The sequence below is a fragment of the Enoplosus armatus genome, chromosome 7, assembly GCF_043641665.1.
Source record: "Enoplosus armatus isolate fEnoArm2 chromosome 7, fEnoArm2.hap1, whole genome shotgun sequence".
Taxonomy (NCBI): Eukaryota; Metazoa; Chordata; class Actinopteri; order Centrarchiformes; family Enoplosidae; genus Enoplosus; species Enoplosus armatus.
This window is the reverse complement of record NC_092186.1, coordinates 12864263-12889000: the sequence shown is the minus strand read 5'-3', so window position 1 is coordinate 12889000 and position 24738 is coordinate 12864263. Positions and strand designations below refer to the sequence as shown.

The 24738-nt window shown below is 42.7% G+C and overlaps 1 protein-coding gene across 1 annotated transcript in view; it reads left to right on the top strand.

Annotated features, from left to right (window-relative positions):
* tle2b (TLE family member 2, transcriptional corepressor b) overlaps nucleotides 1-22931 on the top strand; it is a 70118-nt gene extending 47187 nt beyond the window's left edge. Inside the window, exons 6-20 of the mRNA XM_070908952.1 lie at nucleotides 2075-2149; nucleotides 4047-4227; nucleotides 5524-5540; nucleotides 8195-8335; nucleotides 9757-9810; nucleotides 13986-14153; nucleotides 14638-14797; nucleotides 15537-15706; nucleotides 16472-16548; nucleotides 17481-17730; nucleotides 18013-18260; nucleotides 18792-18939; nucleotides 19891-20041; nucleotides 20202-20278; nucleotides 22789-22931. Coding sequence (XP_070765053.1) covers nucleotides 2075-2149; nucleotides 4047-4227; nucleotides 5524-5540; nucleotides 8195-8335; nucleotides 9757-9810; nucleotides 13986-14153; nucleotides 14638-14797; nucleotides 15537-15706; nucleotides 16472-16548; nucleotides 17481-17730; nucleotides 18013-18260; nucleotides 18792-18939; nucleotides 19891-20041; nucleotides 20202-20278; nucleotides 22789-22896 — 2025 coding nt within the window. The 3' untranslated portion in view covers nucleotides 22897-22931. The remainder of the gene's footprint in view (nucleotides 1-2074; nucleotides 2150-4046; nucleotides 4228-5523; nucleotides 5541-8194; nucleotides 8336-9756; nucleotides 9811-13985; nucleotides 14154-14637; nucleotides 14798-15536; nucleotides 15707-16471; nucleotides 16549-17480; nucleotides 17731-18012; nucleotides 18261-18791; nucleotides 18940-19890; nucleotides 20042-20201; nucleotides 20279-22788) is intronic.
* Nucleotides 22932-24738: the final 1807 nt, after the last annotated feature.

Here is a 24738-nt window from a genome sequence, read left to right as displayed (position 1 = left end):
CACACTTAACACGTAACACAAAATATGCACACACATAATCAGGAGACAATTATTCACACCCCGGGCCTTTATCATATTTTCATTGCATTCAGAATAATAAATAAACCGGAATAGAGAAAATTGCGTGCTAAGCAAGTTAAAGAGAAAATATGAATCAGAGGTTCCCATTGTATTGACAAAAAACATTCTTTGTAATACATGTGGTCAAGTTGAATAAAGTGTACACAAACACTTTACCAATGTATGGTAACATAATATTACTGCAACAAATATTGCTAGCTCAAAAGTTTCAGTTTTTGTTGAGACTGCATCAGACATGTGTTGATTAAAATTTATGGTCAGTTTTGAGGCTGTAGTTTGTGGGGTTGTGGTAGATTGATATATTAAATTAATATATTAAACTATTAAACAATAGCCCTACTTCAAATTTACCATATAGAAGTGTTAATCAACACAAACATTCTGCATATTAATGACAACACAGCTCACTAGCTTTCAGTATTTTCTTGTCAATTGCTTCTGTGGGTATTTCATCCCAATTAGTGCAAACGGCCTCAATAAGTCATCCTCTGTGTGTATTGAAAAGCAAATCAATCAACAAATCTATTGATATCCTATCAAACCCCCAGTTTACTAAATATATCTGGCTGATCATTAAGTAAAAGAAATCAAAGCAAACGTGTAAATTCGGTTAATTATTGCACATGGGTGAAACTATTTGGAAACCTGCTGAATAAGCTAGTCCTGTTTGTTGCTAATTATTTTGTTTGCACAATGAAATGTTGGCTCACAATAAACGTGAGGGCACAAAGAGAATTATTTATGTCTTGTGCAGTCACCAGGCACCATCATAAAGTGTATTTATATATTTCATTCAGAAACATCGTCATCATAGTTTACTAGTGTGGTTGATACAATTTACATCACTGCATTATGATCGAGGCGGCTTTTCTGTTTTTGAAAGGACCATCACGTCACATCAGTTGATCTTTGTAGCACTAATAATTTGTGATGATCTGTACAAGATCAAAAAGTGTTGATATTAAACAAATCTCCACAGGTATGATTGTCACTGGAAACAATACAGAACTACTTATTAGAGCCAACGATATAGGATTTCATAAAGAAGGCTCTCCGACTTTAAGAGTGATATTAAATTATATTGTTTTTAGATCCCATTATCTTTAAATGAAATGCAGCCACTCCATTCACCATTCATTGCTTCTTAAAGCTGTATTTTGAATGATGAATCTGCTTAATATAACCTGAATAAGAAAGAGGAGCAGGATTATTGAAGTTAGCATTATCCTATTGTGTATGTGTGTCTATGTGTGCATGTGTGTGAGTGTACTGTTCTCAGGTGTGCGCTGGTTGCATGTGAGTGTGTATGTTGGGGAACAAACCTGCAGACACACTTGTTTTTGTCTGCGAGTGTGCACTGATGAGTGTGCTCCCTGGAGACAGGATGGTCACAGCTCTGTCAGTTTGATCAATATTGACACTGTGTGTGTGTGTGTGTGTGTGTGTGTGTGTGAGTGAGTATGGGTGTGTGTGTGTGTGGGGGTGTGTGTGTGTGCGAACACTGTTGCACACATGCATATTTGCATTTGTGTGACTGATTACATTGGGATTTTGTGTAAACAGAACTGAGATTTTAGTTAGTGTGGCTTTGAGTGTGTGTGTGTGTGTGTGTGTGTGTGTGTGTGTGTGTGTGTGTGTGTGTACAGTATATGCGTTTCTGTTTGTGTGGCTTTGAGTGTGTACGTGTGTTTCTGTTTGTGTGACTTGTCTGTCAGCGTTGTGTGAATGCATGGTTGCCCAATCCAGACATTTATATTTGTACAACCTGTACAAGCAGAGTTTAGTTGTTTTGACACCTTTTCTCAAGTTTGCTTCATGTAATGGTTCCTGCTGTTCCTGCTATATATATTTTTACTTTACACAATATATACACTATATACTGTAACATACATCCTGGACAATGATGCAGCACAACCTGCCTTTCTCCTTACTTTCTTTCTGTGGCATTGAATGTGTATGTGTGTGTTTATATACTCTTTGTGTGTGTGTGTAGCACCAGCAACAGGTGGTCCAAGCAGTGGAGAGGGCCAAGCAGGTCACCATGGCTGAACTCAACGCCATTATAGGGGTGAGTCACCTCCATTCGTCATGACAAAACAAACACAAACACACACACGTACAAACATATTAACCGAGGATGGTCCAACCAATGTGTCTGGCACGGAAGAGAGTCAGCTGATTAAACTCTTTCAACGCCGGTCTATAAATATGTAGATCAGAAAAATTGATCATGAAATAGGTGAGGCATTAACATCGCTCAAGGTGTTTACTGATTGTGCCCCAGATGGGTTATGTTGATGATGCTGATTCAGTCAGGCAGGTATTATTTTACTAGCGAAAGGACCTTTGAAATTCTCCATTAGCCACGTTAATTCATAGCATGCTATCAATTTATTTTTCCTCTAATGGCCTTTGAAGGATTTTTTTTTTTATCTATCCGTGTTTTAAGTATTCTATATCCACTGAGAGAGCCAATCTGTTAGAATCACATGTTAATCAGCATCCAGAGTGTTGGGTGTGTGTTCCTGCTGTATAAAGCCTGATGAATAGGTTGTGGCAGCAGCAACTGCGTCCTGTTTGACAATTTTACAGGACGCTGTTACCATATTTGGAGGATGCCACTGAATATACCAAGATGTAATGAATCTGAATCATTAAATGAAATTAAAATTAAATTCAAAGATTTAAATTCAATTGAGGCTAACATACAAGCACTCCATACATTCAAAATACACCTACACATGCATTTAATAGCTCATGATCACCTGACCAGGTGCATATTATACACATGTATAACATATATGTCTTTTATATGTACACACACACAGAGAGACAGTGATGCTCCTGAGTGCCCTCATAGATGGGGCTTTCCAGAGCTTGTCGGAGCACTGATCACATTACTGTCTACTTAAAGCCCTTTGTTCCTCCCAGCACTACAAACATTGCTGTCTCTCCGGTGTGTGCTTGTGTGAGTGTATGTGTGTCGAAACACACCAGCTTGACAAAACAACACACGAAAACACATCATAATGCTCCCTTCAGGATAATAGCCTTTCTTTATCTGTAGCTGCTCCTTTGCTCTCCACTCTCTCTATCCCCCATCATCCTCTTTTTTTTCCTGCTTCCTTTTTGTCTCTCTGTTCATTTTCCTTCTGGATTTTCTCATCTTTCCTTTTGTAATCTTTTATCACTCTCTTCCTCTTATTATGGCCCTGTCCTCATTTCTCCTCTGCCATTGTTTTTTTTTTTTGCTATGTCTTATCTTTTGCTTTCTCCGCTGCACACTTTCCCTCCCTCATCCTGTGCTCATTTACCCTCTCTACCTATCTTCTCCCTCCTGCACATCTAATTCTCCTTCACTTTTCACTGCTTCCACCATGATTTCCCTCTGTTCCTCCCCATCATTTACTCTCTGGCTCAAACATTTTCTTCCCTCTCTTTTATCCTCTCTGTGTTTTCCCTTGGCCTCTTTCTCCATCTTCCTTTTCCTGCCTTTCCTCCATAATAAATCCCATTCATCACCTCTCTCTTTTCATTGTCTCTCCTTCTTTCTTTCGCTTCTTGGGTTCCATCTCCATTTACTTTAATTTCCCTGTGTATCCCTATCATTTAATTTCCTTTTCCCTTTCTTTTTTTTCCCTCTCTCTCGTTCTTGGTGTCCATCTTTCTCACCACTTGATCTACTAATCTCTTTAACATCCTATCTTCCTTTATCTTATTTTCATCTCTCACTGTTGAGCTCTCCATGTGGATTGGATTTCCCTTTCTCCTAACCCTCTCACCTCCCCCTTTCCAAGCACAACTCCCACTTCCCCCTAACTTTTTCCTAATTTCCTCTACTTTGTTCTTTGCCACTTTCTCTTGCTTATTTTCTATCTCTTTCTTCTTTACCCTGTTTTTTCTAACCACCCACCCCCTTGTATGACACCATCCCTCCCCGTTTCCTCCTTTCCCTGTGGCCACAGCAGCAGCAGCTCCAGCACCTGTCTCACCACGCCCCTGGCATCCCCCTGACGCCACATCCATCAGGCCTGTCCCTAGGCGCGGGGGGCTCAGGGCTTCTCGCGCTGACCGGGGCCTTGGGGGTCTCGGCCCACCTTGCCTCCAAAGATGAGCGCAACCACCTTGACCCCGAACATCTCAGAGGTAAAGAACGGTCTACTTTTAATCCTTAACTTGTGTTGTCTCTAAAAACAAGATTATCTAAAATGAGGTCTGAATGAGCTAGATCATCTTCTGATCTTGTGACTTACAGTCAGTGGCAGCCTGCTGCCATTAGCTAGACAGTAGAGCCACGAGACCCAAAGCTCATTGGAAGATTGCTATTGAAGAAACACTACAGCAGGATTTGAACAGAGCAGTTTTTGTTAGTTAATTGTAGCCCTAAAGTATATCATAGTTGCAGTGAAAATCAGTGTACTTGCTTTTGTTCCAGGTCAGTGTACACAAAATCTTTCATTATTGCAAATCATTTACACTATTGAACATTTTGAGAAGATGTTTAGCAAGTTCAGTACAAGTGAGGTAGAGTAATCATCCAGAATGAAACCATCAGATATCACGTATGCAAGAATGATCTTTTTCTTCATAAGATGTTTGTATTTCTACATGTGTGCAATTTTGTGTTTATTTCAATTTAATTTGTTTCATACTAGACTGGGCACAGCAGTGAGAGAAATTCTGACAACAGCTATAGAATAAGAAATAGATAATTTTATCATTTTAGAGCAGATAAAATGCAAAACAATACTATACATTTGTGGCAGGCAGCTTGCCTTAATTTGTACAGCAAGTCACCTTTTGGACTGAATTTGAACTCCCTTGTTTAGATTGCTGTCATAATGTGGACAGACATCTTTGTGGCACTTGAGTAAATGCAGAAGAAACGCTTTCTCCCCACGAACTTTCATTCACCCCGATAGAATATCTTATCTTTGCGCTCTGTTTCAGGCACTGAGCCAAGAGAGACTTTCTCATGAATAAACCGAGAGCTAGAAAGAGAAAAAGAAAGAATGAGTGAGAGTAGAAAGGGAGAGAGATAGAGATATCAATGTGTTCATATTGGCGTGTTAAGCATCTGTGTGAGAGCTTATGCATGTCTGCAGCTGTGTGTGTTTCTGTTCTTACATACGAGAGGAAGAATGAGTGAAAAGATAGTGAGCGTTGAAAGAGGCAGCAGGGGAAGACAGCGAGCTTTGTCTGGTTGGAGAACAGAGAGAGGGAAAGATAGAGAGGAGACTGGAATCGGGCACAATAGAGGGTCTGTATCTTTATTAGAGAGGAGCAGCCGTAGTTCAGCCTAACCTTGGCTGACTGGGGGACTGTTGTTATTATTATCAGGACTGACGTCAAACTCTCTCTTTTCCCCTTTACTCCTCTCTCTCACTCTCTCTATTTTCTGTACTCTGTTCTCTTTCCTTACCTTTCTCCACCCCATCCCAGAGGGAGCACCCAGCAGGGTGAGTAGTTGTGTAGTGTGTTCAGTGTGTGTGCGCGTGCATGTGTGTGTGCGTGTGCGTGCATGTGACAGTGATAAACTGAGGGAAATGGAGACGCACTGTGAAGTGGCCTCTAAAAAAGGCTGCGTACTGCTGGAGCTCAGCCAGGAGTAGCACAGCTCAACACCAGCACAATAGCTGCTCGGTGCTATCAACCTTGAGCTTCTCAAGGTTTTCTACATCACACTAACATCTGAGCTCACAGCATTTCGCTGTTATCTGAAAGAAAGTACAAATTGAGTGAATGGATGAACAAGCAACTGTATCAGCATCGCCAATATTATGGTAATCTACACGTCTTACAGAACAAGTGAAAGGATTAAAAGCCCACTTTATGGCACATACAGCACAAAACCCGCCAGTTAGTATGTGTAGAAATGAACAACTCTTGCTTAATAATGTTCACTTGAGTGTTGCATGCGTCCAGTTTACAAAATGTCAACTACAGGAGGCCACTGAGATCCATTTTGAAAAGATGTTTGCCAACAGAACCTGCTCTGTTGTATCGTTAGTTAATATTTGGTGAAGAATTGCACAACTACCAGCACTGTAGGAGAGGTGGGGAACGCAGAAGGGGGGGATGAAACCTATTTAAATCTGCCTTATATGCATTCTGTTAACTAGTGTAACCACTGTACCAGAAAACCAAAATGTTGTTCAACATGAATGAAAGAATAATCTCAACAGTCATTATGCTGTCACTTCAAACACTGACCTCTGGAAAGTACGCTCTCACAGTTTACTTATCTGTGAGAGTCTTACTCCAACACTAATCTGTGCATTTGTAGGTAAAGTAAACAAGGAAGCAGTACTGATATTACAGTTTTCTCTCAGTGTCTTTCACAATTTCTTGTTGCCATCATACTGATTTATACATTAATGAGACTTTTTAGATTAGAGGCAAAAACATACTCGTGTTCTTTGAGCTGTAGAGACTGACTTTGTCCATATTAAATTATACAGGCAGGGCTGTTTGAAGTTCAGATTCAACGGTCCTTTAATTAAGTGTGAAGGTGAGATGTGATAGGATGGTGACTCAGGTTACCATAATTGATGGGTTTAAAAAAAACAAAAAACAACCATCCTTAGAAAAATTGAGTAAATGCAACATGCAGTGAAACATGAAATGTATACAAGTGTTAATCTTGCCTCACAGGTTTTGCACATATTTTATGTCACTGTAGTTAAAAGTCCCTGTTAATCGCCTGGAGAATTAATGCAGTGCAAATGGGCTGATTGAAATTCAGTGGACGTCTATGATTTGTTGTATTCTCTCTGGCTGCTTTATGGAAGCCGTGTGAACACTCCCTTACTGTACTGGCTGCAGTGGACAGCTGGCCTTCATCAGTGTAACTGTTGATAACACAGAGAGAGAGAGAGAGAGAGAGAGAGAGAGGAGGTTCAAGGGAGAGTGAAATTGGAAAAGGAAAAAGAGAGAGAGACTAAAGAGGAAGGAAAAAAGACAAGAAAAATGGGGAGGGAAAGGTTTTTGAAAAAAAAAAAAAATACCAGCAAGTCTTTGTTCTGGCTTTTATTGCGAAATGAAAATGATTTAAGAGCGCTACTGACTTAACTTTCCCTCCCTCTCTCATTCTATCCGCAATGAAACCCTTCGCATAATTTAATTGCTAAATACAATGCTGATTGTTAAGCACCTGGAAAATATTTCTCTCCTGAGTTTGAGGTTTGTGCTGAACTTGGCCAAGCATCACGGCATTTGGGAAGGGAGGGGAGGAGGGGGGAGAGATGCATATCAATTGGCATTTGTCAGAGAGTCCCGCACCAGTAAAAAATGTTGGAATTTTAAATGGAGGGTAAAAAAGGGACATCGAGAGGAAGTCAGGAGAAGAGGGAAGAAGGAGGAGGAGGAGGAGGAGGAGAAGAAGAAGAAAGAAGAGAGGGAGGTTTGTTGAGCCGCACTGAGGTTCATTGTGTGGTTTCTCCTCTCCTCTGTCCAGCGCTCCTTCCTGTCGGCCCCCGTGGGCTCCTTCCTGTGTGACTCATTGGTGTGTTAAACCCTCACTGTTCTTGTCCTCGCCACAGGGGGACAGGGAATGACAAGTGGCCCTCACCGAACCTCTGGCCCCTGCCCCAACGCAAAAACAACACAATGCTTTGATCGGCTTTTCTGAGTGCTGAGCACCAGGCCTGGCTGTATTGTAAATATGCCTGCACAGCTTTATTGCCCAATAATGAGAGTCATATTTTACATGAGGACTGGTGTGTCGAGGGGAGGCCACTAATTAGCTTTATAGGCTTTCTTGTGTGCTTCTATGGCTAAGTCTTAACCTGTGCTTACGTCTGCTGTTCTCGTGTGTGTGTGTAATGTTATCATGTGTGTTTTTTCTGGGGCTTTTTGTTAATGTTTGTGTTACTGCCCAGTGAGCTTTTCCTTGTCTTTACCTGAGCTTATGTATAGAGAGCGATTGTGTGTGCATGTTTCTTCACATCATGACCTGTACATCAGCAGATGTGGGTGTGTTTTATGTGTTTGTATAATGCTGGATTTTTAAAAATGTGTTTAATTATCTGCTTTGATTATCTGTCTTTACTGGGGTATTATTGGTAAGCGTTTATGTATTCATGCTGTTATTTGTGTCCTTGTCTTTCTCCAGAGTAAGTCAGTGTCATCAACAGACAGTCAGCCCACTGAGGAGCGCCAGGGCCCGTCAGGAGGCTACTCCTCCTCGCAGGGAGGAGCTGAGGCGAAGAGGAGGCGCTGTGACGACAAAGAGCCACTTGCGCCACACTCCTATGTACGTGTATGTGTGTGTCCCTATATGATGAGATAAGTTGAGCTTTGATGCTTGGAGGGAAACTGAGTAGTTGCAGCAGCACACATAAACATAAAAATACTATTTAAATCAAGAATAAATATGCAGCAAATAATTCAAATTAAATGCTATTAATGTGCTATTGATGTGCATGCATGCATCAAATTTATGAGAAAGCTACATATACACACCAAAGGCGTCACAAAGTACAGCGTCTGTGTGGTACGTAAGAAATCGACCATGACATTATAAGCCACACATGGGTCTGGGGGGGCCCCTGGCCAATTAGAGCCGTGTTTGGTTTGGATGGATCCAATGGGGAAGAGCAGGGAGCCATAGGCGATGTAATGCCAGAAGAGAGACGACCAAGGCAGATAGCTGTAATGAATTAGATGGCTGTGTGTTTGCAGTCTGGAGGATTGATTGACACTGGGAGTCTGTCTGTGCAAGATGGCCTCTAGCTAAATCAGTTTGGCATCAACAACAACAGTCCAAATTTTCCCATTAGTTCAGAGCGAGAACAAGCACAGATAGTTTCCACTTTCTGAATGTTTTTCCTCTCTTTCTGTCTGTCGAGCTGCATTACTGCTCCCATTTCTCTCTGTTTGCCTTTTGGTTCTTCTATATCTCTGTCTCTTTATCACCGTCTCTCAGTTTCTCTACTTTTCCCTCTCACTGTCTGTCTTCTTCCTGTTTTCTTTTCATTTTTATACCATCTCTTATTTCAAATTTTCTCCCTCTTCCTCCTTTTACTTTTTTCTCTTTCCTCTTTCCATCCCTCTCTGTCTCTCGCTGTCTGTTTCTGTATTTTTGCTCTAGGAATAGACTGTAGACATAGCCCTGTTTTGGCTCTGTATAATTAGGTACTGATGTCACTCCACACTGATGTCAATAGGATTATCAGGCCATGATCACATCAAAGCGCTGTTGCTATGGTGACTAAGTGCCATCGTTCTCACCCCAGAAAAAGAGAGAGAGAGAGAGAGAGAAAGAGAGAGAGAGATGGCTGGACGGAGAGTGAAAATGTGTGGAGAGAGAGCAGCAGTGTGTGTGTGTGTGTGTGTGTGTGTGTGTGTGTGTTTGAATGAGCAAGAGATCAAAATTGTGTATGTATGAGGGAGATGTTCGGTGAGAATATATGGTATATAGTATCTCTGTATTAAATGTTGCATGATGGACAGCCAGTGGAAGGAAGCAAAGAGCAGCCAGTGATATTGATATATCGATCTGTGTGTTGTTCCATCTTTATTATTAAAGTTCTCTATGTACACATCCAACATACTGTATGTTTGTGTGGGTGATGGAAAAAAAAATCAGCTAATAGAACAGCTATCGTATCTCAATGAATGTTAATGTGATATGGAGAAATCTTTTATCTTTCTTTTGTCTTCTTTTCTCCTCAGGACAGTGATGGAGACAAGAGTGAAGACAATCTCGTAGTGGACGTCTCCAATGAAGTAAGTTGCTGTATTTAAATTATTTTTGACAACCTCATAATTAAAGTGGCTATAGTCAATATTTTTATATTGATAATGGATCACATGACTTCTTGCTTGTGAAAGGGGTAGCTTGTAGTGATGAACCCACAGAGAATTATCACCTGACTCTGCTCTTCCCCTCAGCTCTGCAGAGCATTTTGGCAACTTTCAGCTCATTGATTTGTTTTTTACTGCCCACAACTTCACTGTTTTGGTTTATTCTCGCCGCTCTCATCAACTTTGTTTTCAGCTGCAGCAAGCAGCTGTTTTCAGTGAAAAAAATCTGACAAACCCACTGCACCAAATGGCAGACAGACAAAGTAAGCAACTAGCTGGTGAACATAGTGCAGCATTTAGCAGCTAAAGAGCCAGATATTTCCCTCAAGAGTTGGTGGGGACCAAAAACAGAGCTAGAAGGAGAGTAAATATTGGACTTGTGTTTGTGAAGTGGCCAGAAACAGGCCTCCAAATGAATGCTAATGTTGCTTAGCCTCTGCTGGATGTATGAATAAGCAACTTTTGGCTTAAAAGGTGATAGATAATATGTCAGTGTCAGATATTGCAGGTTTAAAGTAAAATGAAAGCTCTAGTTCATCTCTGTGTATGCTAACACTTTAGCATATCCTTTTGAGGTATATTTGGTGAACAGCTTTATCTCAGAAGTCTTGTCTTTCAAGCTAATTGGTAAGTTATACAAAGTAATCAGTGGCCATGCCTGGCAATTCTGTATAGGAGATTATCTAAGTTTGCCTCAAAAATGAAAATTACACATATATACTTTTCAACTACTAAAGGTAGTTTTCTTCAATTCCTTAGCAAGCAAAGCTGGTAGAAAAGTACTGTCCAGAACATGCATTAGTGAAAAAACAAATGATACTTGATCTGAGTCTGATTTTGTGGTAATGCTGGTTGCCTACTATCAGTCAACAAAGTGGAGCAATAGAGAAAGTGACACATCAGGGTCAGATGGGTTACTTTCTGTCTAATCTTTTCTTGATGTCAATGTCAATGTCAGAAACTTCATACCACACTCGCAAAAGTCATACATCTCACAGAAAGAAAACAAAATACTTAATAGTTTCTTCTGACCTCTTCAAAAACATTCCACCTTCACTACCAATGTTTACTCACAACTTTCCATCTGCACTATGGAAAATGTCTAACTCACACACAGAACTCACACTTCACTCTCTCTCCCACGCACCTCCTCACAGCTTCGTCCTTGTGCAAGAGCTGTACATTCCTGTTACAGAAAATATCTCTGATTTCCTTACAAAGCCACAAGTTACAAACAGCCTTCATCCAACAGAAGCTCTCTGTTGCAGCTCACACATGAATAAAGCATGAATCTAACTTTGGGAGGGCCGGTGTTGCCTGCGGGAATAACTATAGATGTACTTGCCTCAGTTTGGAACAACCCTCCGTCCGTGCGTAAACCTGTCTGTCTGGCTGTCGATAGTTCAATTTAACACGCAGATCTAGGTGTGTGTGTGTGTGTGTGTGTGTGTGTGTGTGTGAGGCCAGTTTTGAATACATTTTATTTTTTTTATTTTACCTGACATATTCATTGTTTCATTTTAGTGTCCTTGGTATTTTTTAGAAGAGATTTTCTCTTTCTTGTCTATTTTATTTTTTTGTTTAGTTTTTTTTTTTAGAGATGGTCATGGTTTTATTTTTGTCTCATTTAGAGTATTTTGCCAGTCTTGAATAAGGAAAATGTGTCCTAAAGGCACTATTCACGTGGCTGAAAGAGAGAAAGCTTTAAGTACACATAATTGGGTAATTGCCTGAAGAATAAGCAATGAGAAAAGACTTATTGTACTAAAAGACTTAATAGACTTAAATAAATAAATAATCTAGTATTATAATTTGATACTTGATTATTTATTTGTTTTATTATTTGGGTTAGTTTGCAGACAATATTATTTTGGTTCATACACTCCAAATGTTACAATTATTTCCATTATTGAATAATTTAGCAAATATTTCAGATTAATAGATTAATCCTTTGGTCTGTAAACTGTCAGAAAATAGTTGTTGTGTCGGAAACAACGTCCAAAACCCAAAGATATTCATTTTTGCCATCATTGAAAACAAAGAAAAGCAGCTAAATTTTTAGCATTTTGTGAAGCTGGAACTAGTGATTTTTTGGCATTTTGCTTGAAAAATAAATAAAGACTCGATTATCAAAATACCTGCAGATCAGCCTCATTTTCTGATGATCAACAAGTCAGTTCATTGTTTCAGCTCTGCACTCATACACAGAGACACAACATTGCATTTCAGCTTTTGTTTCGCTTGTTAGATTGCTTGTTTTAATGTCAATCATCTATAGTAACCATGGTTTGTGTGCGTGTGTGTGTGTGTGTGTATCTGTGCTGAAACGAGTCAGCAGGTATGTAGCTAGTTCAGCTTTCCGCTGCAGTTCCCTTGTAAATAGGAAGAGCTCCTATGTAAGCTCATTATCAGCTGCCGCTGTTTGTGTTGTCTTCTTGTGAACCGTGTCTGTCCACACACACACACACACACACATTCACAAATACTTGGTCTTATATTTCTTCTCATCTGCATATCCGTGTATATTTTTGTTCTCTTTCCAACCTCTTGAAGCCTCTGTTCTTCCAACCCTCCACTGTCTTTTTTCTTTTCACTCCTTCTTTCCCGCTCATCTCACCCCGCTCCAACTCCCCCCTTTCTCCTTCCTTCTCTCATTAGATAACTGCAGTCTGGTTCATTTAATATATGCAAAGCCGTTTATGCCCCTGGAATATTTTAGTTCTTTAAATACTTCACGCAGTGTACCAAAATATGTTTTATCTAAGCCCTCTGTATTTTGATATTGCACACAAAAGCGGAACCGGTCTCTTGTGTGATTTGGAAACTGGTACAAAAGCAGAAAGAAAAAAAATGTGACAAATGTGGGTAATGGCAGAAAAAGGGAGGGACGTTCTCTGGTGAATGGTGTGTGTGTGTGTGTGTGTGTGACTGTGTGTGTGTGTGTGTGTGTGTTTTAGAGCAAATGCATGTGTTTGAATAAACATGCAAGCCTGTGCATATGTGTATGCCTTTCTATTTGTACATGCCATGTAAATGTCTAATGTGTGTGGTTGTTTAAGTAGATCATCTTGTGCGTGCGTGCTTGCCTGTGTGTGTGTGTGTGTGTGTGTGTGTGTGTGTGTGTGTATAAGCACTAAAATGTCTGTGCTGATCACTGTGACCCAGTGAGAAGTGCTTACCCTAGCACTCTGTTCTGGGGGAGGCAGTGCTGGCTCAACAGTGGCTCCAGTGATGAAAGCAGCTGTAACAGCAACATTATCTGCAGGTCCATACTCTACTGTACCAGCGACAGTGACAATCTCCACTGTTTCATGTAATGTTCCCTGAATCCCTTTTACAAATCACAATGCAGACTGTGACACTAGAGATTATGTTGTATATATTAAGTAAGAATCTGCAGCATTTTAAGTAAGTGTATTTTGAAACTCTGTAACCAACTGCTGTAACATTTTACACATGCTGGCACACAGAAGAGATGGGTTTGTGTTTCTTGCAGTTTTATTTGGCTTAAAGTAAATAAAGAAAGAACATGGCAGTCATTAACTCATCCGACTATAACAACCCTCCATTAAAAAGTGCTAGGGGCTGCGTTTGTGGGGGCATGTTGCTTCAGGTACGGGTGAGACGATGAAATACGATCCAGGAATTCCAGTTGGAGTAATAGAGCCGTGACTTTGAAGACTTATCAGTCACCAAAAACACTGCACAGTGGTTTATAACAATTACCAGGAAGGTTATCATGGTGACACTCATTTCATCTTGAAATTGCAAGGTAGCAGCGTTGACCTAAAAAAAACAAGTCTACCAGGAATGTGTGGTTGCACGTATTTGATTGGCCAACGCAGTGCCTTGCCAGCTGACGTCACATTGTGGTGTGGCAACTTTCAAGCAGGGCCAGTGTCTGTCTGAACACCTTTACATAATGGTGCACTTTCTATAGGTGGCAACACATAGGACGTGCAGTAAAGAAACACAAAATAAATGTGGTAAAATGCAAGACTGAAATGGAACAAAATAGTATAGCATGGTGTGACCCTCTGAGACTGGAAAGATAGAAATAAGCACTAGTTTACAGTTTACAATTTTTTGTCATTCAGGAGCCTAACTCTCCGGCTGGCAGTCCTCCTCACTCCCCCCATGGGAATGGGTTAGACCGGGCTCCTACCTTAAGGAAAGAGCTCCCGGGCTCCTCAAGCACAGGAGAGGCCCCGTCCACCCCAAATCCCCGCAGCCCCACCCCAGGGAAGGCCAAGGACTCTGCACAGGTAAGATAGATTGATTCTCAGGGACTTGCTGCTCTCTGCTTTTCATTTATGCAAATATATTACTGTAATAATAATAATATTATGACTTTTTTGTGATAAAATGGAATTATTTTTCACTTTGTACCCTTAGGTTGTCCATTCCTGGTAAATGTTCATGTTATGCTCTCATTTATAGTGTTTTGCTTGGCGAATAAAAACACAAAAAAACTTGTACAACCCATAACTATTTCACAGTAACTAATCCATGTCCCATTAAACTATGTATTGGAAGCTACATGGATGTCTTGTACAGATAGCTGTTATCATAGGTGTGCCAGTACCACAAGACAAATTATTTTTTCACTGAGATTAGTCGGAAAGTAACAGATAGTCATTCTGGAGGTTAGCGTAATGAAGGGGGGCTTAACTTGATCAGCGCTATAGGTCCCATGACAGATCAGCCCTGTGTTTTATTTGTTATATTTCTTGTTTGATTTCTCTACAGATGGACAAGTCACAGTCTCCGTTGTCCAAGTCTGGCACCCCATCCCCGTCCCACCGTGAGGCCCTTACCCCTGGAGCACCAGGAGCTCCAGGAGCCCCTGGTCCCAGCACCTCCTGCCTTCGTCTGGTCAGCAAAGCAGCATCCAGTGCAGACCCCCTTGGTGAGACTCTCCTGACTGTTAAACAAGTTTGATGAAATTTTAATATGATTTGATATTGTAGCTGTTACATACATTTATACCTGTTCTTTCTTCTTTGTAACCACTAACTCAGAAAGTTACTCAGAAAAAGCCAAACGAAAACTGTAGTGTGATTACATGACTCATCACAAATTCAAAGAATTACATTACTTATTACTTTACATTTGCTTTCTAATTTAGCTGCTCGACTAGAGCTCATATATTTTTTAGTAAACCGAAGTAGCTGGACCGAATAGCTCCTTGAATTAGACTCATGACCTGGATGGACCCAGTCTCTGCCTTTTGTGCCATATATCCCTTTGTCCCTCCGTTCTGCCATTTCCTCATTTGTTTATGCTGAGACATTACTGTGATCTTGTTATGCAGTGATAGTTTATTGTTTTGTGCCAAAATGTCTTGATTTGATCAAAGTTTAACAAAAAGAATTATGTCTATAGGGCTGTCGTTTTGAATATCCTCCTGACTCTAACCATTGTGCTCTTGAGCAAGGCTCTTAACCACTGTCTGCTCCCCTGTGGCCAGCAGTGAAGACCTTTGTACCTGACAGCTTCCTGGTCTGAAACTTTAAGTTTAATGAAAGAAAAAGATTTCCATTGTTCTCAGCCCCTCTGTGACTGTGTTTGTGCTTGTGTGCTATGTATTGTTTCCCCTCTTTATTTCCATCCTTCAATCCCTCCTTCCTCTTTCCCTCCCTCCCCAGCTCTCCGCAGTCCCATGTCTGTGCCCCCCGGTTCATACCCGGCTCATTTTGGCGTGGTGTCCCACGCAGGACTGAACGGGGAACTGGCCAGCCCAGGAGGATTCGGAGGGGCTCTAACTCTCTCCCCACAAATCAGTGCAGCAGCCAACGCTTACTCTCGAAGCCCCATGGTGAGTAAAGGCCAAAGTATTGTTCTCTGTCAAGGTTTGATTTATAGTTCAGCATCAGATCTAACCTTCTGACTGTCATAACACTGTTAAAAAATAGATGAATGTGTGCTGCGTTATCAGGTAGTGTTGTGCATTCATTATATACTCAAAGTTATCATGTTTACATTCTCTAATTCACTTTGATGGAGAGTGACAGTCATAGAGAGGAGACCTTTTACAATTGAAATGGCTTATCTGGAACACAAAACCTTTGTAGCACTATTCAAAAAAGGTTTAGCTTTTCCTCGACTTGCTGTCTTCAGCATTAGAAACGTGCACATAAACACAAAGTAGCCCAATCATACTTTTTACGGTCTCCCGTAGCCCACATAGCTTTGACATGTTCCATTTTAGTTGATGTGCATGTCAGCTGTGGTGGGACCGCTAATGTAGTGTGTGTACAGTATCTAGCCTCTGCATGAAGCTCCCACAAGACATCATCATAACTCAGCCTTAAGGCAGGATGTTCACTGCAGTGCCCTGTTCACCACCCTGTCCTCCGTCTGGGGACAGGCAGTACGCTCACAACATCACATATTAGTCTCATCACACTTCAGCACACTTTTCAGACTGTTGTTACATTCTGGTCACCCCATTGTTTTAATTCTGCTTAAAATTAAAGAGTTTTCCTTTATGCTAATGTATTACTGTATACCTTAAAAAAATTTAAGTTTTTAAGTCCTTGTCAAGCTGTAAATTGTTTGTACGCTCTTTCGTCCCTACCAGGTGGCGTATGACTCTCGGTCTCACCTGAGGGCCCCAGGGCTGTCCTCCTCTCTGCCTGGTTCCTCCGGGGGCAAGCCGTGAGTTTGTATTTCTGTTACACATGAACATATACACAAAGTTCTACTCCAGCATGCATGCAACATAAGCAGAGATCCACTAAAAGATAAAATCTCCATACATGCATCTGATGCATTGTCTGTTTGTTATCTGCATTTGGTAGACACAAAGCCTTTTACAGCTGCAGTTAAATAGTTAATTTCCTTTTCTGTCAATAGTGATTGGAAAAAAAGAAATATGTGAACACTGAGCAGGATAATCACGTCAGGCTAAGAAAATAGTTAGATGCAGACAATTGCACATACTTGCTTAGTGATAATCCAAAAATATTTGGATTGGATAGGAATCCAAATGACTAGTAGTTCCTCCCAGCTGCTCACTTTGGGTTTCTCTATATACACAGGGCTTTTCAGTGTTGCACATTAACCCTGTTTAACACCCTGAAGACTGTACATACTGTGGAAAAGTGTCCAGGTCACCCTCTCCAGCACACTTGCACACAGTCCATTGGGCTTTGCTGACTGAGGAATTGTGTTGGTTTTGTCATTTGTTGCAGAGTAGCCATTCATTCTTGCGGTGCTAATTCGAAATCATAAAACAGCCTTGGCTTCCAACCGCTACGGTATTGATCGGCCATTAGCAATGCCACACTGACTCTGCCCTGTAACACAATCTGCCATTATGCATTCCAGCCCACAGCTACAGTGGCCCAAGTAATTGCCAGAATTTGGGCAAAATTACTGTAGTTCTTGCACACTGACTTGTGTGTGGTTGTTAGGGTTAGCTTTCACTTCCTCGTTGATTGATTGATTGATTCTGTCTGTCCTGTCTTTGGCCCATTTCCTTTGCTGTACCTACTTTTCCAAACTTGGTTTATTTTTAGCTGTAGCACTTCAGTTCTGAAGTATTGATTCATTTCTGTTCCCTTCTCTTTCTCCCTGCTCGTTTCCAGCGCCTACTCGTTCCATGTGAGCGCAGATGGCCAGATGCAGCCGGTGCCCTTTCCCCCCGACGCCCTGCTGGGCCCAGGAATCCCTCGCCACGCCCGTCAGATTCACAGCCTGAACCACGGAGAGGTGGTGTGTGCCGTCACCATCAGCACCTCGACGCGCCACGTCTACACCGGAGGCAAGGGCTGCGTCAAGGTGTGGGACATCAGCCAGCCAGGAAGCAAGAGCCCCATGGCCCAGCTGGACTGTCTGGTGAGACATGAGGGACAAAGTCAAACACGCACACACAAGTGTTAAAAATAGAAATGGGAACACTGACAAGCATTCACATCATCGGGCCATGCAAACAAATATTTGTATTTGTTTTCACTGATCTGATTTATTTTTATTGGCTCTGCATGTTTCCTTCTCAATTTTGATAAATTACATCATCAAAATGTCCCCAGTCACGTTACAATCTGTTCCATAATCATTTTTTCCCTTGATCCACGATAGGCATAACCTAACTGATTCTTTTTAATCTTGTCCAATCAGAACAGGGATAACTACATCCGCTCCTGTAAAATCCTCCCTGACGGGCGGACCTTGATTGTGGGCGGGGAGGCCAGCACACTGTCAATCTGGGATTTGGCCACGCCCACCCCACGCATCAAGGCGGAGCTTACGTCATCTGCTCCCGCCTGCTACGCTCTGGCCATCTCCCCCGACAACAAGGTCTGCTTCTCCTGCTGCAGCGACGGCAACATCGTCGTCTGGGACCTTCACAACCAGACTCTGGTCAGGTAAGAGAGGAGAGGACAGTGGAAGGAGAAAAACAACATAAAAATGTGGTGTCTTACCTCCACAAATAGATTTTTGTCAGGAGAAAGCACACAGCGGAGAGGGAGGGAGGTGAGGGACAGACAGGCTGGAGGATGTGGAAACATTTCACAAACTTCTTGAGGAGATAAAATATGGAAGAAGAAAGAGGGAGGGAGGAAAAATCGTTGCAGTCTGGGGCTTCCTCAACTAACCCTATGGTCGCTATGGAGAGGGGGGATGAACTAGCCATAGGGGATATGGGCGGGATGAAACAGCCAGATTCTGGCAAGGTAGGAGAAAGGCTATAATAAGGAAAGGAGAAATGGGGGAACAGGAGAGACTGGGGAATCAGGTGTGGGTGGGGTGAGGGCAGTAGGTGCTACAGGGAGAAAGGATTAGATATATTTGGTCTGACACGTCTAGGAGAAAAGAAACACACAGGATGCAGAGTCTATAAAGTGTGTGTGTGTGTGTGTCCATCTCTAAGGCTCTTGTGTGTCTCCTCCCTGCAGGCAGTTCCAGGGCCACACAGACGGAGCGAGCTGCATCGACATCTCCAACGACGGCACCAAACTGTGGACGGGAGGGCTGGACAACACGGTCCGCTGCTGGGACCTCCGAGAGGGACGGCAGCTCCAGCAGCATGACTTCACCTCGCAGGTACACACACACACTCTCTCAGATGTACAGCTATACGCATACACACACATACTTCACACACTGTAACAAGACATCATCTAAAACACACACTTGCATCACATGGTTATACACACATAAACACACATAGACAAATTTAGCTTACATGGAGTGAACGCACACACAACAGCACAAATTCAGGTACACACACACACACACACAAAATAAACAGCAGCAGGCGTACATGCACACTTTACAGATACATGCAGGTACAGAACATTACAGTGTCCTCACAACACTTCACATCTGCACAACCTCACCAGTTAACTTACACGCACATGCATCCAAACACACATCATGACCTCACCTTGCAGGTATTTACTCCAATAAACACCAACAACAACACATCAACAAACACCTTACAGGTGCCCTCACACTCACACACACACCCACACCCTCTCTTATTCACTCTCCACTGTCACAACAGAGCTATAGAGTTGACCACTGTTGTCAGATGAGTTTCGATCCACCATGTAATGACTTTCTCTCTCGCGTGCCGTCTCTCTCCATCTACCACTCTCCCTCTCCCTCTCTTTCTTCCCTAATGTATTAATTCACTCTATATTTACCTCTATTACGTCATTCCACTCTTTCTTTTTTCATTTTAAAAATTTTCTATTTTCTTTTCTATTCTCACTCAACATCTTTCTCTTTTCCTTGATACCCTACATTCCTACTTAATTCCCTCATCTGTCCTCCCTACTTCCTTCCATTGTTCTCTTTCTTTCATCAACCTTATCTTCTTTCCTCCCTCATCCCCCATTTCTCCCCATTCCCCATTTTTGTTTTCATTTCTGCACCCTTGCCTCCCACCCCTTTATCTTCCGTCCTCCCCTCCTCCTCCTACCCCTCCGTGTTTTTCTCTCTCCATTTCACTTTCTCTCCTTCCTTTGTCTCCTCTCTCTCCATCTCCAGATCTTCTCTCTGGGCTACTGTCCGACAGGCGAGTGGCTGGCTGTGGGGATGGAGAGCAGTAACGTGGAAGTCCTGCACGTCTCCAAACCTGACAAGTACCAGCTGCACCTCCATGAGAGCTGTGTTCTCTCCCTCAAGTTCGCCTACTGCGGTACGGACATAAACTTAATAAATGTTTCTAGAATCTTTGCAGCCACTTACTAACACTTATCTCTACTCTCCATGCTATTAGTGTGCAGTTTCTGCACAGTATATTGTGCCTTTCTTTTGTTTAACCTGTAGCACTGCTGTGTGCGTCTGTGTTATTTCAGGCAAGTGGTTCGTGAGCACAGGAAAAGACAATCTGTTGAATGCATGGAGGACACCATATGGAGCTAGTATTTTCCAGGTGAGAGATGAGTGCTCTGAGGATGTTTATGCTCTGTGTATATACTGTACATCTTTGAGTATGTATATAAATATATATGCATGTGTGTCTGTATTTGGGGCTGCAGAGTCATCTGTTAGTCAGTGTGGATAGTGTTGTTGAAGCTCTCTGCTTCCTGTCTCTGTACCTCACACACACACACACACACACGCACACACACTCGCTGTGAGCCCTAGAGGCAAAAGAGAAAAAAAGATGAGGGGGGTTCAGAGGGAGAAAGCGAATGATAAACATTTTTTTAAACTCCAGGTTTGTTGATCCATGGTGACTTGCGGAGGTTTATCAGAGAGTGCAGGCTGCCAAGCACACACACATACACACACACACACACACACATACACAGAACAAATGTAATAATTCCATCGTGTTCAATCGCTCCGTTTGAGGAAATGTTGAAACATGAATATGCAGGGATGCAATATTTTTAGCTGAGCCAGTTCATCTGGGTGTGAATGAAACTAGCAAGGGGAGATGAAGGTACATTTAATCTGAGTGTTTTGTATATATGTGTGTGTGTGTGTGTGTGTGTGTGGCTGTCATATTTTTGTAAGCTGCAGTGGGCAGCAGGGTTGGCGGCTCCTGTCTCTCCCTGTGGACTGAAAGGAGAATGCTGGCTATCTGCTTTGTTATCCAAATGCCAAACGTTTCTCCTGCCAAACAGCTCCCTCCTGTCACCGTGTTATACAGAGCTGCTCTCCCTCTTCCTCTTCCTCCTCTCTGGTTTTATCACTGTCCTCTCCAGTTTCTGTCTCTCTTTAACCCCCTGCTCCTCTCTTGTTCAGTCTACAACCATTTTTCCTCCTTCTCTCTCTCTATATATATTGTTGTCCTTTCTCCCTCTCTGTGCTCACTCATTTTCACCTTTCTCTCCTAATCTGACTTTACCTCTACCTCTAACTTTTTTTTTTGTCTGTCCTTGTTGGTTTATCCCTGTCCTCTCTATCTTCCCTTCCATATATTTTAATCCTTTTTTCTTACTCTACCCCTTCACTTTTTTCCCTCTCACGTTCTCTCCTACCGTTTGGCTGGTCCGTTGCATGTCGCTCTCTTTCTGTTTCTTTGTCATTTTTATCAAAGAAACTTTTTTGGCATGGGTATTAATGATACATCGTTTCTAAAGCCTAATTACATATTACTGAATACAAAACAATAGAAGAAAAATAGCATAAGTAATGACAAATGTGTAAATAGTGTAAATACTACAGCTAGATTAAAAGAACACAGTAGAACAAAGCAGTGCTTTCATGGGTTTTCTCTTTGGCTGTGGTATGCAGATGCATTGAAGCCAAAAGAGCTTTTGATACTTTCTCCCGAAATGTAATGAGTACATATTGTTCTCTCAAGTCGTTATATTGGGTGCATTTGGTGAGGAAGGTGAAACTCTGCTTTTGTCCTTGGTGTTTGTAACTTTTGTTTGGTTTAATGAAAACATTGTAATATATTTATGAAAATACAGGATATCAGACTTTGTCAGGGAGAGAACAATAAAGTGGACTTTATCTATGTCTGACATTACTAAACAATCAGAATATTCAGAAGGCAAACAATGTAAGACGTATCCTACACACCTAGAAAATCACATCCTAAACATTGTAATGCTAGAGGATGTTAAGTCTCTGAGTATCAGGACAAGTTTTCCTCTCTTTCCCCCTCCATCTCTAACCCCTTCCAAACTCATCTTTTGGCTTGTCATTGCATCCCTCCCTCCTGAACGCCCCCCCAACTCCCCCCACCTGCTATCTCGGCATAGTATGAGGGATCCTGTGTGAAATAGCCTCTCACCGGTGGCTTGATGATTGACAGCCCTGCTGTGCCTGTAGCGGGGAGGGAGGGAGGAGAGGAGAGGAGTTTAGAGAGGAGGAGGAGGAGGAGGGGTCGACATGAGAGTCAGGGACAGAGCGAAAGGGGAGCCTAAGAGGATGGATATGGAGGAGGAGGAGGAGGAGGAGGAGAGTCTGGGAAGAAAGGAAGGAAGATAAATGATGATGGAGCAGTGGGAGGGAGAGGAGGAGGAGGGGGAGTAGAGGGAGCTTTAGATCATAAAGCCAGGTGCCCAGGTCTGGATTTCAGACACAGAGGAGAGGGAGAAAAAGAGGATTGTACATTTTGCCAGTTCACACAGACCATCAGCCTCGCGCTGCTTGTGACGCTCCAACCTGCAGTTAATGAGGCTGCATCTCTCCGGAGAAAGAGCGAGAGAGAGAGAGAGAGAGAGAGAGAGAGAGAGAGAGAGAGCGGCGTGTCTCACATTGAAGCAGATGAATGAGTCAGCATCCTGGAGCTGCAGAGTTGTCTGTTTGGAAATAATTGCCGACTGTTTTGAAATGCAAATATGTCTTGTATGATTGAGTATTAAGTGATGAGTCATATCTTTCCTAACATCTTTCTCTTTGTGTTTGTTTCTCTCCATCTGTCTCCATCCATCTATCATCTCCCTCTCTCTCTGCTGGGTTTATGTCGCCCGCTCCCAGTCCAAGGAGTCCTCGTCTGTGCTGAGCTGTGATGTCTCCCCGGACGACAAGTACATAGTGACGGGCTCCGGGGACAAGAAGGCCACGGTGTACGAGGTGGTGTACTGAGGGCCAGGACGAGATGGGAAGAGACAGGACGGAGATTTTGGGGTGGTTTTCTGGATGATGGGGGGAGGACCAGTTGCCCTGCCAACCGCTCCTGATCCTCATTACATCAGCAACAGCAGCACCCCTGTCTCAGTCCTCCTGACCCTCACCCCTAATACATCACCCCCTCTCCCCCTTTTTGCTGTGATATAAGCTACTGTGGAAGCTCCCAAACGCCCCCTCCCTCCTCCCCCCTTCCACTTCCAGCCCAAGGATGAGGCATGATAGCAGAGAGAGGGAGGCAGAAAGGGAAGCAGCAAGATAAGAAGGACAAAGGAAAAGGGTGGTGGAGCATAAAGATAAAGTCGGGAAGCAAAAGAGGGAAAGACAAGAAGGAGGAGAGAAAGCGAGAAGGAAGAGAAATGAAAGGGAGGAAGAGGAGGAGGAGGGAGGCAGGGTAATTAGGGCTGTTTCCTGATTAAGAGCTCAGTGGAAGGGAGGCCCCCAGAGGAGGCGCGGAGCGGCACTGTGGGAGCGTCAGCCAGGAGCACTGATACCACACAATCGATTCATTAGCCAGACAGTGGAAGCCTTAATGAGGCTGACGCCGCAGCTCGCTCTCCCCAGCGAGAGGTGTCAGGAGCTGGGGAACGATGACGCTCCGAGATGGAGGGGGCCGCTTCAGATATCCACATACATAGACCTGCTCACACACACACACACACACACACACACACACACACACACACACACACACACACACACACACACACACACACACACACACTCGGATACACCCCCTTGAGGTAATTGTTGGAAGACAGAAACACACTCACACAACACACAGAGCACCCAATTAAACATTCATCGCGGCGCTCCCCGTCTCACTGCTTAATATCTATTTTATTTTGGTCTGACAAAGGCAGCGTCTAATGAGCAGCGGAGTCAATGGGATTCTCCCAGGGCCCAGAGACACAAACAGAGAACATCAGCCCGAGCTGTTCCCTCTAATTCCTCTGGATTGTTCTCCTGACACCGGGCGCTGCACTCACTCTCATTAAAGGCTCTGTCAGCTAGATGAAGTAGCAGCACGCCAACTTCACTGTAAAGGCAGACAAGAGGGCAAATGAACACCTCCCGATTACGCCAACTAAGCAGCGACTAATCCGAATCCTTTCAAATTTTATGCAACTAGTTGCTGTTATTGCAAACTTGATGAGATCTCATGTTTATCATCATCTCCATCTCTGCCTGCCTGCTGACCTGCTAGTGTTCAAAGTGTTCTGGCTAAATCGTGTTCGGTAAGCTATTGATTGCTATTAATTGAGACGCTAAACACCTTAAAGGAAAAGTTCGACATTTTGGGCAACATGCTCAGTCACTCTCTTGCCAAGGTTTAGATGAGAAGGTCGATACCACTCGCATATCTGTAGTCTAAGTCTAACCTAGTTTAACTTAACTTTAAGACTGAAACAGGCAGCCAGGCTCTGTCGCCTACCAGCACCTCTGAAGCGCACCACTTACTACGTTATATCTCGTTTGTTTAGCCTGTACAGAAACAAAGAAGATCTGTTTTTATGGGGGAGGTTATGTGCCGGTGTTACGGTTTAACGAGTGACCCTGTTAACTGGCGACTTTCAGCCGAATGCGTCTGCCGTCGTAGTTACGACAGCTGCTGAAAGCAACTCGCTCTCTTCCTGTTTTCAACAGATTCCATAACAACAAGCAACGTTCAAAATGAGACTTGAGTGTTAGTACGTGACACGTTTTCAAAACGAATTCAAAAATCAATCAGATAGGTCTGTTTTTGATGAAAAACTAAACAACGAGGCATTTACGAGGACAGCTACATGTTCTCTTGCT